Below are 13,381 nucleotides of genomic sequence, written 5' to 3' on the forward strand. Positions count from 1 at the left end.
CGGTCCAAAGACATGCATGGTAGGTTGATTGGCATCTCTGGAAAATTGTCCATAGTGTGTGTGTGTGTGTGTGTGTGAGTGAATGATAGTGTGTGTGTGCCCTGTGATGGGTTGGCACTTCGTTCAGGGTGTATCCTGCCTCGATGCCCGATGACGCCTGAGATAGGCACAGGCTCCCCGTGACCCGAGGTAGTTCGGATAAGCGGTAGAAAATGAATGAATGTCCTTTCTTGTCACTGTGTTCTTACCCACAATGATGTATCGTTTGTTGCTACAGTTAACACCACTGTCAAGTCCAAGACAAGCGTCCAGGCCAGGGGTCAATGTCGAGTCATAATAAACGCGAGACATGATTGAGACAAAAACACATGGAATCATTTTCAAGTCCAAGTCGATGCTTCATTTATGAGATGTACAGATGTTTAGGTTGTTTGCCAGAAAAAAGGATTTACTTATTTTAGTGCATGAATTGTGTATATTTTTTTACAGCTTAGTTCAGCTCAATGCCTGAGACCAGAATAAATCCACATACACATTTCAATTTGTACCAAGTAAAAATTAAATACTGAAAGTTCAAGCTTTGAGCAATTACCACAAAGAAGGCCTGTATGAGTGAGCTTATTTTTGTCAAACACAAGTGCTCTGAAGACAAAGATAAAGAAATTCTAGGAAATTGATCCCTAGAGCCCAGGAGGTTGATTACTTGCCCTGGTTTGCCCAAGGTGAGACCTGGTTATTGAGCTCTGACTGTGCTAACCTCTGAAAGTTCCCCAAATGTCTCCTCTGTCATGTTTCACGTAACACGTATCATGAGAGCTCAGTGGTTTAAAGCTGCAGATATTAGCAATAGTGCAGAGTTGTGTTTACTTTGGTTTCTGTTGTATGATGTTACCCCAGGGTGAGCCTGGAGAACCAGGACCACCTGGAGCACAAGGCATTCAGGGAATCCGGGGCAACCCTGGTATTCCAGGTACACCGGGTCACAATGGTGCACCAGGAGAACCTGGAGAGCCGGGTAAACAGGTAAGTGTCCTCTTCTGAAGACAGAGTATACAACTTATATTTCTCACTCTCGCAGTAGCGTGATTTTATTTAATTCAACTGTATTTATTAAAAAATTCACCATGTTGTCTGAATAACATGCTTTAGATTAAATAACGAATATGATTAAGAGATATTCTCATGACGTGTAGGGTGACAGAGGAAGACGAGGAAAAAATGGATCACCAGGCTCTCCTGGTGTTTCTGGACCTCCAGGAAAAGAAGTATGTGAATATAAACTGTATAACAAACACATTACAAGTTTACATCAGGTAAGGACATGGAATATATTCACATTGCAGGCTGATCTTTTGTTTAGGGGATTCCAGGTCCACTAGGAGTGAAGGGCAACAAGGTAAAGGGTTTATTTCAGATATTTTTACATTCACCAACAACAAAAACATATTGGCATCTTTCATGAAAATATGTAAGAATAAGCACAATAAAGTTTTTAATAAAGCCCTTTAATAAAGTTTAACACGCTGGCAGATTCAAGTCATCAGTCCATGATGTCATGGATCCATACAAGGCCAACGGGACCAGCACCTGGAACACCACCTTCAAAACCCCAGCATCTTGTTTCTGTCATTTTAGTCAGGTTTAGGGGCTTTTTTCTGCAAATGGTGGTCTGGGGTCTTAGGAAGACTGACTAAAATTTTAGCCAGTTTTCTTTGTAAGGAAATTAAGACTCCTAACATACAAGCAAATAGACAGTTAACCATTTAGACATTTTAAAGGTTTCCTCATTGGATCGTGGTTGAACTCCGGTCGTCTAAACTGCATTAAACACTGCCAAATGTACGATGGAGAACTTTCTAAGATCCTCTACAATGATCTATAATCTTCTGGGATGTATTTTGTAAAAGAAACTTCCCTCATCTTGTTGTTATGGGCATGGCATCTTATAGATTTATAAACTTGACAAATCCAAGAACTAAAGTCTGAAACTGTGAGCTTTGGGGTCATCTTTGCCTCCTTCACCCTCCTCCTCCTCCTCCTCCTCCTCCTCCTCGCTGGGTGAAGTGGACTGTAGGCTGTGAGATGTTCTTGTACTAAAAGGTCAATTCTTGAGAAAATCGGCCATCTGTTATCTGTTACCAGGGCGACAGCATCCCCGGGGAGCCAGGAGAGAGGGGCGTGGCTGGACTTCCAGGACGCAGGGTAACGTGGGATGGGATGGGAAAAGGAGCCTCATATGAACAGTGTAAAAAGTATTCTGTAGTACAGTGATAAGTACATTTTAATTCATAGTTGTTAAGACATCTTTTTGTTTTAATTGCAGGGCACCAAGGGCCCTATGGGGGTCAGAGGACCACCAGGACTCGTGGTAAAATAACACAAAATAAAATGCATTTGTGAATACTTGTGCTTTTTGTCTCTAAAAGTAATTTTAAATTTAGTTTATCAATTAAGAAATAATACTTAAACAAGATCTCATGGATGTTTTCATTGTCCCCAGGGTCCTAAAGGTCTCTCTGGCATAAAAGGAGAAAAGGTGAGATGACTTTTAAGGCAGATGACACAAGGTTAAACTTGAAATCTTTTCTGTTCCTTCAGTTTGTGAGCTTTTCAGGTGCTCTGATGTCTATCTTTCTGTCTTTTTTGTGGATCTTTCGTGGGTGTGTTTCCACAGAAATAACACGTTTCTCAAAATGCCTTTGTCCTTATTCTGTATCTTTACATGCGTATATTTCCATCTATGCTGATCACAGCACAATATCCAAAACATAAAGCAAGATCAGTAAAAAAAAAATGGCTCTCGAGTGACATGACAGAGAAACGTTTACCGTATCATCAGGAGATCATCAGTAAAACCCAACAGTTTGTTGTCAACTTTTTCCAGAGAAGACCAGGAGACTTGGATATCCTTGTGCAGTAGTCTTTATTGTAGATACGCGATGAAACGAGTCTGCAAGTCAGAGCGTACTGGCACGGGCGCTGCAGTCATCAAGTCTGACTTAAAGTTGTAATACACTTTATACACATGAATATACACATTCTTGGGAAGGGGGGGGTCAGTCCCATCAGATAGAGACAAAACACTCGGGTGACAATCAAAGCATGAAAGGATGTAACAGCCCCACACCAGATCCTGGACTTTCATCCACCCTTAATCCCATTAACATAACAGTCTTCCTCAGACCCCTTCATTATCATAGAAACGAGTTCAACTCTAATGCTTGGCATTCGTTCTTGACTCAGACCTTGAAACCCATTGCCACCTTAAACAATGGGACAAATGAATGAATAAAACAATGACTTATTTTCCCACAAGTTCCATATGGACATATTATGTTGGTGGAAAGATGCCATTACTCACTTCCTGATCAATCAGAGCGACACTGAATTGTGGCCGTGTCTCATGCTACTTTTGTACACGCCTACCCAGACATAACGCACAAAAAAAAGATGTAACTAGTGTTCAGTCATAAAGAAGCATAGTGGGAGATATTGTTTATGTTCAGTACTATAAATCATTTACATATTATGAAAGGTACATTGAACATGCAGTGAATACAAGGAGCCTGATATCAGGACACTAAGTGAAACATGTTGTACAAGTGCAGCACATTGTACATACAGTTGGTTGTGCTTGTGGTGGTGTTGAAGGTTCAGCTGTCTGATGCTATCTTAGAACCTGCTGATGGATCTGATGCTATGATACTGTCAGCGACGCGGGGGTAAAAACAGTTCCAAATGCAGGATAGCGTAAAAATAAACAGGGTTTATTAACTAAAAACATGAAACAGGGACAAGGACGAAAACTAAACCAGACATGACAAGACGACATCAGACGACATCAGAGGATTCCGCGCTGCTTAAGGCAACGCGGCTCGACTAAATACTAACAACAATTACAAATACACACGAGGAACAGGTGTGCAGAGGCGAGGGCGGGGCAGACACGTGAACACAGAACATCAACAAAAGCACGTGGCCAAAGTCTGGGCTGAGTCCTGACACAATACTGTCTGTCTGATTGAAGCAGATGACTGGAGTCTGATGATCCACTGTGCTTTTTCCTCTCACTTATCATCATCATCATCATCATCATCATCATCATCATCATCATCATCATCAATCACTTATCATCTCCTCCAAGTGTTTTCAATTCTACCTTGACATTGCATGGGCAGCAGTTTAAAAACAGTCCTGCAGATAGCATGTGATAGCATCCTCACTTTCTGAGGAGAAGACGGAGTTTAAAATGTCATCAGAGGTTTCTTCCTGGTCTTGAACTCAGTGGGCATATGGTAGCCTAGTGGTTATGGTGTTAGGCTACCAATCGGAAGGTTGTGAGTTCGGTCCCAGGTCCACCAAGCTGCCACTATTGGGCTTCTGAGCAAGGCCCTTAACCGTACAATTGCTCAGTTGTACAAAAAGAGATAATGTAAGTCGCTCTGGATTAGGGCGTCTGCCAAATGCTATAAATGTAACCCTGAATGTGGCCCTAAATGTACTGTATTATTGTTAGTGTGGATTAAACAAGACAATTTCTTTATTTGTCTTTATATGAGTACACAAATTTGCAATTTATTCTATATTAAGAATGTGCTCATCTTTTACAGGGTGATAAAGGCTTACCAGGCAACCGAGGCGAGAAAGTAAGAGCCTGCTGTATTTCTGAAAATGATTAATTATGATTGTTTTCCATCTGGATTGCAGGTTTTTTTTTATTATTATTCCTTTTCTTTTTTTGTATGCAGGGGAGTCCTCTGTCCATACCTGGGCCACGTGGATATAAAGGCAGTAAAGGAGAAGCGGTATGAAAACTAGGGGAAATCTGTCCATTTTTTCATTTTGTCCATCATGCCTTTGTAGGCTTTTATACAGTATGTTCTCTGTACAGGGTGTAGAATACAAAACGAGGTGGCATTTTGTTATAAGAAAGTAATCGATGATAAAGTGGTACTGTATGATGCAAAGCAGATTTAATGTGAAGCTGATTACAGCCATTTTTAAGAATTTGGAAAACCGTGCCTCGTACTTTTTATCCCTTTAGAGTTACATTAAATGTTGTGGATTATTTATGAGACAAGAAATCTAGAGCATGAATATATATAAAATTAAACAGAACATATATACACATATAGGGGCACAATGGCTTAGTGGTTAGCATGTTTTCCTCACACCTCCGGGGTTGGGGGTTCGATTCCCGCCTCCGCCTTGTGTGTGTGTAGTTTGCATGTTCTCCCCGTGCCTCCGGGGTTTCCTCCGGGTACTCCGGTTTCTTCCCCCGGTTCAAAGACATGCATGGTAGGTTGATTGGCATCTCTGGAAAATTGTCTGTAGTGTGTGAGTGAATGAGAGTGTGTGTGTGTGTGTGTGTGTGCCCTGCGATGGGTTGGCACTCCAACCCAGGGTGTATCCTGCCTCGATGCCCGATGCCGCTCCCCGTGAATGAATGAATATCACCGCACAGAAAAACGATTATTCATTTGTTTTTGCTAAATAACATCATGGTTATTATTATCTGTTTGTCACTAGGTTTAGATTTCTGACACCTGGAGTCAATTATCTGTTACTATAGCAACGATAACATTTTAACGGGCGCATTAATATAAAATAAACATGTGATCTGTCATAGCTGTTGTTACAGAAGCTTAATCAGCAGCTTCTGACCAATCAGATTAGAGAATGCAGCAACTCCTGAACTACATTGTGTTTTTTTTTTTTTCTTTTTTAATATTCCTTCTCTTCAGCAAGTATAGAGAAGGTCAGAGGGAGTTGAACTGGGTGTTTGTGGATTTAGAGAAAATGTAAAGGAGGACAGTGTGACAGGAGTGAGGTGTTGCGGTAGGAATTACGGACTGGTTCAAGGTGGAAGTGGGATTGCATGAAGGAACAGCTCGTAATCCTTTATTGTTTGTAGTGGTGATGGGACAGATAGGAATAGATGAGATCAGACAGGAACCCATATGGACTATGATGTTCGCAGATGACACTGAGACCTGTAGTAAGAGTAGGCAAGAAATTGAGATGAACCTGGAGAGGTGAAGGTACGCACTAGAGTACTGTCAGGGGAGAAGGGGAATGAAAGTCAGGAGGAAAATGTCACGAGTACATGCAGTTGCAAGGAGTGGAGGTAAAGAAGGTGGATGAGTTTAAATACCTGGAATCATCTGTCCAAAGTAATGGAGAGTGTGGTAGAGAAGTACAGGCAGAGTTGAGAAAAGTGACAGGAGCGATTTGTGATAGAAAAGTGTCTGCAAGTGTGAATAGAAAATTCTACAAGACTTTGGTAAGACCAGCTATGTTTTATGGCTTAGAGATGATGGCACCGAGAAAAAGCCAGGAGGTAGAACATCAGGTTCTCAGACCTGAGGATGAACGAAGATGGACAGGATTGGAAATGAGTATAATAGCTGGACGGCACAGGTAGGACAGTTTGGAGACAAAGTGAGAGAGGTGAGATCGAGATGGTTTGGACACATACAGAGGATGAATATGGGGTATACTGGAAGAGAAATGCTGAGGATGGAGTCACGGGGCAAGAGGAAGGCCAAGGAGGTTTATGATGCTTGTGGTGATGTCAGCAATGCGGGGATAAAAACAGACCCAAATGCAGGATAGCAAAAATAAACTGATTTATTAACTTAAAAGAAACAAAAACCGGAACACAGACACAACAAAAGACAACAAAGACATGACAACAGACGACAACAGACGGCAAGGATTCCGTGCCGCCATAGGCAACGCGGGACGGCTAAATACACATGACAATTAGACATAAGGAACATGTGTGCAGAGGCGGGGAGGAAGAGACAAGGCCGGGTGAGGGAAGACATGCAGGTCAACCACCTCTATCCTGGATCTTCTGTGTCGAGCCGTAACTGGAGCAGCCGAAAACAAGAAGATTCCTTCTCCTCAGTTCTTCTTCCTGTGTAATAAAAAGTACCTTGAGTATTTTAATTCATATTCATTTTTCTCCTAATAAGGGTGATCGAGGATCTCCGGGATTTGATGGCGATAAAGGGGAGAAAGGAGAGGATGGACCTCCGGGAGTGAAGGTGAGATGCTTTAGCTGGACTTAAATTAGCTAGATAAACTTAAGTGAGCATTTTTTTGAATAATGCACACACACACACACACACACACACATAAACACACACTACACTAATTACTTTCCACTGGATTCACCCTGTGCTAGAGGTCTTCATGGGTCCACTTAGATCTGAAAACCCGAGATCCGACCTGTGACGCGAGCGGTTCGGGTCTAAAAGTTTCACGTGTGCCTCGGACATGGGTGGGGTATAATAATAGCGGCATCGGGTCTCGGGTAATTTAAAATGAATGTGTTTTTACCGAACGACCCCGAGAAGACCCGAACTACTGTATCTCGTGTGTGTGCATCGACTCAAGTCCTTTTCCAACCTCTCCTCTGTTTGCTAAGACCGCTTGCGACATGTGGCTGGCGACGTGTGGCTAGCGGTTAGCTAATTTTCGTTTAAACAGACCTGTCAATCAAATTTGAATCCACGCTGTAGCGGTCACTTTAGTGTAGAGTTATGCAACATTCGGGTCCAGTCGGGTTAAAAAAAAAAATTGCCGACGGGTCGGGTCGGACTCGGGTCTAATTTTTTCAGGTTTGTCTCGGGTCGGGTCTTTCTTAAAAAAAAAATACAAATTAAGTCGGGTTCGGGTAAAAAGTGATTCGGGTCACTCCGGGTCAGGTACATCTCTTTAGACCCGGGAAGACCTCTACCCTGTAGTACTCGTAATCATTTCAATGCTTCAATGAATTTCTCAAAAGACTGATTTGTTCGTTTGTAACCATAATGCAGGGTTTAAAGGGAGAAGCTGGGGTCAAAGGAAGTATGGGGCTTTTTGGAGCACGAGGGCCTGTAGGACAAAAGGTCAGATTCAAAAATCTTTACACGTAAATAGCTTTTTTTAGATGTTTGTTTGATGATTTCCAAACAAATCAGCCATGTACTGTTAACTAAAGTAGCATGCACTTTCTAGCCTGCACTTTCTCTGGATTACACTTTTTTTTTGCTTTAGTTTTTGGTTATTTATAAGACATAATACATCTTTTTTTTCTTTTTAAAGGGAGATGCAGGAGAAGCAGGCACCAATGGAGAAGCGGTATTATAATACACGACGGTTTTAAAGACGTAATAAAAAGATTTCATGCGTATTGAAATGCGATTTTCATCGTTTAATGGTTTATGCAAATCGTTTGGACCGTAATAGGGTCATAACGGAGAGAACGGACTGCAGGGTGAAAAAGGCGACAAGGGAGACATGGGAGAGCGAGGACCAAAGGGTGAAGAGGTAAGATTGTCCGAGGACGAATTTCAAGCAACGGTCGCCGTTCACTTGCCGTAAAAACACACAACAAAGCTGTGAAGGAGATATTTAGAGATAAACAAGGTAGTGTTGTTGTCATGGGAACGGAAGGCCAGTCAATCACCTGAATGATGGAATCGAGATGGATCCACAAACCACCGAGATGTCCCACAAAAGATACAGAAGAGCAAGAATATCAGGATATTCTTCATATTTGTGCTTGAAATACAGCTGATAAAGATCTTTTAAATTTGTTTCAATTCAGTTTACTTTTATGAGCAAGCTAGAGGTGATAGTTGGAAGGAAAAACAACCTGAAATATGAGGAAGAAACCTTGAGAGGAACCAGACTCAGAAGGGAACCTCATCCTCATCTGGGTAACAATGGACAGTGTGATTATAAATGATTTTATTTCTATAACTGAACTTCTACCAGCAAACATCTAGGAAGAAATATCCATAGATTTAAGCACGTGTTCTTAAATTTCTGACCTCTGACTAGAAAAAAGAAACTTCGGAAGGTTGTGAGGACTTTTCTCTTGTGACAAATTAACAGAAAGATGTTGATTAAACGAGTGGAGTAATCTAACGAGAACAGATGCTTCCAGACAGAAGTTGCTGCGTGATACAATTAAGCAATAAACAATCAGCCGTGTGTACCGTACAAGAGGAAAAGATCAGTGTGACTTCGGAAGAGGGTTCGTTACTGGAGCGTGTGTTTCAGTCACAAAAAATGAGCAACCGCATCATAGTTCAATAGGAATCGTCATCAGGAAAAAAGGGCTGAAGGCAAAAGTTTGCACACCCTCTCAGCTGTTGCGAATGGAGAGTTATACCTTTATTTTGACGGAGGTATCGAATCGTATCTCATTGTATCGTATTGTAAAATCAACAAAAATCAACAGAAAAATAATTTTAATAGATCAAAATTGTTCTGTTCCATAAATCTGATTTTATGAGCTAGTGACATAGTGACGTCACATACGGCTGTACGGTGTCCCATAAGTACTGTACGGTGACCCATACTCAGAATTTTTTCTCTGCATTAACCCATTCAAAGTGCACACACACACACACACACAGCAGTGAACACACACACACACACCGTGAACACACAGCCGGAGCAGTGGGCAGCCATTTATGCTGCGGCGCCCGGGGAGCAGTTGGAGGTGTTCGGTGCTTTGCTCAAGGGCACCTCAGTCGTGGTATTTCCGGCCCGAGATTCGAACCCACAACCTTAGGAGTCAAACTCTCTAACCATTAGGCCACAACTTCCTCCAGATTTGATTGATTCCTAACATGGTAATACACTGACATTGTCTTGTCATCATTTGTTGTCCTAAATTACTTCATAGTACTTCCTGGTTCAGACCTTCACATGTTTTCACAGTGTTGCTATCACAGATACCGTGTCTGTGTTTATGTCTACGTCATTCACGAGTTTGACGATGATTGATTATTGGATTTCGCTAAATAAACACCAGTCTGATCTCACACACTTTACACATCATGTTTCATCACACTGCATGTTACGATCGGGTAGAAGAGCTGCTGTTCCTCATGTGACTGAGAATGTCTAAGCAGGACAACGTCAGACTCTCAAATAATAACCAACAGCATTAAAGATTTTTCAATTTTCTATGTTTGCATGTTTTTGTAACATGAAAACTGAAAAAAAATGTAAAATTTCTTCAGACTTTTTTTAAACCAGGAAATAAAAATGGTATTTAATTATTTATTTATTTATTACAGGGAGAGAAAGGAGAAATTGGTTTACAAGGAGACCAAGGCAACAAAGGAGAACAGGTAAAGATCAAACCTGCACCCTGGACCATTAGGTTAATGGTTTTCGTATTCTAAATGTACCCTAAAGTGCTATATGTATATATCTTTAGGGTTTCCGAGGTATGCCAGGACGGATGGGCCTCCCAGGAATAGATGGGGAACCGGTATGTACTTGATATCACCAGATCCACTTCTTCATTTTACTGTAGAACTGAAATGCCATCATGTTTTATCACCCTTGTGGTTCAGTCACATAAATAGCCTCATGTGTATATTACTGATTAATGGTCATTAAATGTTAAATACAGGGCAGTATTGGAGACCCCGGAGCACCGGGCATTCCCGGACTAAACGGACCCACGGGACGAAAAGTGAGTCTTCATAATCATGGAAAGAATTCACTAGGACTAAAACTAAACATCAATACAGCGATTTTATCTCTTCACTCTGTCACGTTGCTGTATTTTAAAGTTCAAGTTGGTGTTCCTACAGTATTACTGGTTGCCATGGTAACATCTTGTATCAGTGGGTGGTGCAATTAATATTCCACTTCACTTTGCTCCTATTGGTGGTCGCTCAAGTTGAACTTTTCTCCCAGGATGTCGCAGACTCAGGAAGTCGCAGCTCTCATTGACCTGCTGTATATGTGAAAGTAGCAGTAAACCTGCATGTTCACTAAAGTATCTTTGTTGTTATTCTTTAGGGTGAAAAAGGCGATGGAGGTCTGCATGGACTTGATGGTGAACCAGGTAAAAAGGGAGAGAAGGTCAGTTGTAAAAAGTATTCACTTATAAAATATTAATCACTTTTTTATCTGCTAAACTCTTAGGGACTGATTTCAAAATATCTCACAAACACTTCCAATGAGGCTGATTTAAAGATGGTCTAAAAGTGCAAGATCAGTATTAAAGTTCTGTTAAGATAAATGTAAAGACAACAAGGCCTCTATGAATGCTGCTTATACTGTACAACTATTATTCATAATAACACTCTCTGGTGTTTATAACAGCTTATAATCACACCCTGTAGTGTCACCCAAATGAGGATGAGTTTCCCTTTTGAGTCTGGTTCCTCTCAAGGTTTCTTCCTCTTCCATCTAAGGGAGTTTTTCCTCACCCGAGTCACCTCGGTCACTTCAGGATTGATCATTGGGGATTAATACAAACACATTTAAATATGAGTCTGATATTAATCTTTGAATAACTTTTTATATCCTTGATGTTTCTTACGTTCTGTAAAAATGCTTTGGAACAACGTCCATTGTTAAAAGTGCTATACAATTAAAATGCAATTAAATTAAATCTGGGTTTTAATGTCAGTATTGTTTGTACTGTATAGTCATTTAGGAGATGTTTGTGCTGTGCTTCTTTACAGGGATCTACAGGTTTTCCAGGATTCACAGGTTTTAAAGGATCTTCAGGTGCACCAGGAGCAACTGGAGCTCCTGGCAGATCTGGTCCAGTTGGACCTAAAGGGGAAGTTGGGCCTAAGGTATAGATGTGCCTGGGATAGGATACTAAAGATTTTAACTGTATAGTATCTGCATGTTGTGTGAAGAGAAGTGGTAGATTCATCCGAGGTGATCTTACATCTACTTGATGTCACGTTTCATCACTTTCCTCAGGGAGAAAGAGGGAGGAGAGGCAGAGGAAAGCCTTGTCAGAGAGGCGTCCCAGGAATTCCTGGACAAAGAGGGCTGGATGTAAGTTTGTCATTTGTGAGGACTAGAGTACAGAGCGAAACATTTGCTTTATGACCTATATGTGTGTTCGGTCCAGGGTGAGATGGGGCTGGAAGGACGGAAAGGGGAGAAAGGAGATAAAGGTCTTACAGTGAGTAACAAACGTCAGTAACAACAGTAAATGCTGCATAACAACTGCATAAAGAGTTTTATTTATTATTGAAACATTAAGATCTGCTATTCTCGATCATATAGGTAGAAGAGGTGAAGGACCTGGTGAGCAAAGAAGTCGTGGAAAAGTGTGGTGAGTCAACAAGATACAATCATTGTACAAGTAATATAACACTTGAAGCATATAACACTGTTTCATATAAACACATTCTGAAAGTGTTGTAGTAAAAAAGAAACATCCAAAAACAAGCTAATTCTTGTTTCACTTATTATATTATACAGCGTCATCCCATCACCAGACTCTCTTTTTCCTCCTTCTTAAAAGTGTAATCCCTGCCTCTGTCCTAAAAACTTTAAAGTTATAGCTTTACTCCTTCCACAAAAGTCAAATAAATTTCTCCTTCACCATATCAATGATTTTATAATCCATTTATATACATTTACATTTACATTTACAGCATTTGGCAGACGCTCTTATCCAGACCGACAGTGTTACGATGCGGGGTAAGGAAGCAGACCCAAACGCAGGATAGCAAAACAAAACAGGGTTTAATAACAAAAGAAACACTAAACATGACACAGACTAAAGACAGGACAGGACAACAGTAGATTCCGCGATGCCATCGGCAACGTGCCACACTTAAATACAAAAGACAATCAGATACAATTAAGAACGGGTGTGGAAACAGGGAGGAACAGACGAGGGCAGGGCAGACATGTGATGAGGAAGTCCAGGCTGAGTCATGACCGACATACATAAGTGCTTAAATCTCTAACATTGGATACATTAATGCTGACTCACTAGGTTACATACTTAAGATACCATGAGATAACATTGTTCAAAGTTACAATGAAAAAGTGTAAATGTTTATATATATATATATATATATATATATATATATATATATATATATATATATATATATATATATATATATATAAATGCAAAATAAGTGCTAGTTGAAGTCTTTCCTGAATAATTAGGTCTTCAAATGCCTTTTGAAAATAGCCAGTGACTCAGCTGTCCGGACCTCTAGGGGAAATTCATTCCACCACCTTGGTACCAGAACAGAGAAGTCTTGTAGTATATTTGCCTCTTACCCTTAGAGAGGGTGGAACCAGTCGAGTAGTGATGGTAGATCAGAGGGTGCGAGGTGCGAGGTGCGAGGAGTGATCAGGGCTTTATGGTAAGAGGGAGCTGGTCCATTTTTGGCTTTGTAGGCCAGCATCAGTGTTTTAAATCTGATGCGTGCAGCTTTTGAAAGCCAGTGGAGGGATCGCAGCAGCAGGGTGGTATGCGAGAACTTTGGCAGGTTGAATATATAGAGCAAGTCCTTCTGTTGGTTGTTACTACAGAAACAATAATATATCAGAACGAACACAAACATTTAAAGAACAAATTTCAACTGCA

The 13,381-nt window shown here is 40.9% G+C and overlaps 1 protein-coding gene across 9 annotated transcripts in view; it reads left to right on the top strand.

Annotated features, from left to right (window-relative positions):
* Positions 1-13,381, top strand: part of col7a1l (collagen type VII alpha 1-like) — a 116,717-nt gene that overhangs the window by 96,508 nt on the left and 6,828 nt on the right. For 7 of the 9 annotated variants that reach the window (XM_027160394.2, XM_047804243.1, XM_047804245.1 and 4 more), the window contains 20 exons: positions 898-1,023; positions 1,194-1,265; positions 1,361-1,396; positions 2,143-2,202; positions 2,324-2,368; positions 2,501-2,536; positions 4,611-4,646; positions 4,749-4,805; positions 6,981-7,052; positions 7,827-7,898; positions 8,095-8,130; positions 8,239-8,319; positions 10,086-10,139; positions 10,229-10,282; positions 10,427-10,489; positions 10,822-10,884; positions 11,493-11,609; positions 11,743-11,820; positions 11,897-11,950; positions 12,055-12,103. In XM_027160394.2, coding sequence (XP_027016195.2) covers positions 898-1,023; positions 1,194-1,265; positions 1,361-1,396; positions 2,143-2,202; positions 2,324-2,368; positions 2,501-2,536; positions 4,611-4,646; positions 4,749-4,805; positions 6,981-7,052; positions 7,827-7,898; positions 8,095-8,130; positions 8,239-8,319; positions 10,086-10,139; positions 10,229-10,282; positions 10,427-10,489; positions 10,822-10,884; positions 11,493-11,609; positions 11,743-11,820; positions 11,897-11,950; positions 12,055-12,103 — 1,261 coding nt within the window. Of the gene's footprint in view, positions 1-897; positions 1,024-1,193; positions 1,266-1,360; positions 1,397-2,142; positions 2,203-2,323; positions 2,369-2,500; positions 2,537-4,610; positions 4,647-4,748; positions 4,806-6,980; positions 7,053-7,826; positions 7,899-8,094; positions 8,131-8,238; positions 8,320-10,085; positions 10,140-10,228; positions 10,283-10,426; positions 10,490-10,821; positions 10,885-11,492; positions 11,610-11,742; positions 11,821-11,896; positions 11,964-12,054; positions 12,104-13,381 lie in introns of those variants that run through there. The other 2 variants (XR_007138698.1, XR_007138699.1) reach the window with 2 other exon arrangements.

The sequence above is a fragment of the Tachysurus fulvidraco genome, chromosome 19 (assembly GCF_022655615.1).
Source record: "Tachysurus fulvidraco isolate hzauxx_2018 chromosome 19, HZAU_PFXX_2.0, whole genome shotgun sequence".
Taxonomy (NCBI): Eukaryota; Metazoa; Chordata; class Actinopteri; order Siluriformes; family Bagridae; genus Tachysurus; species Tachysurus fulvidraco.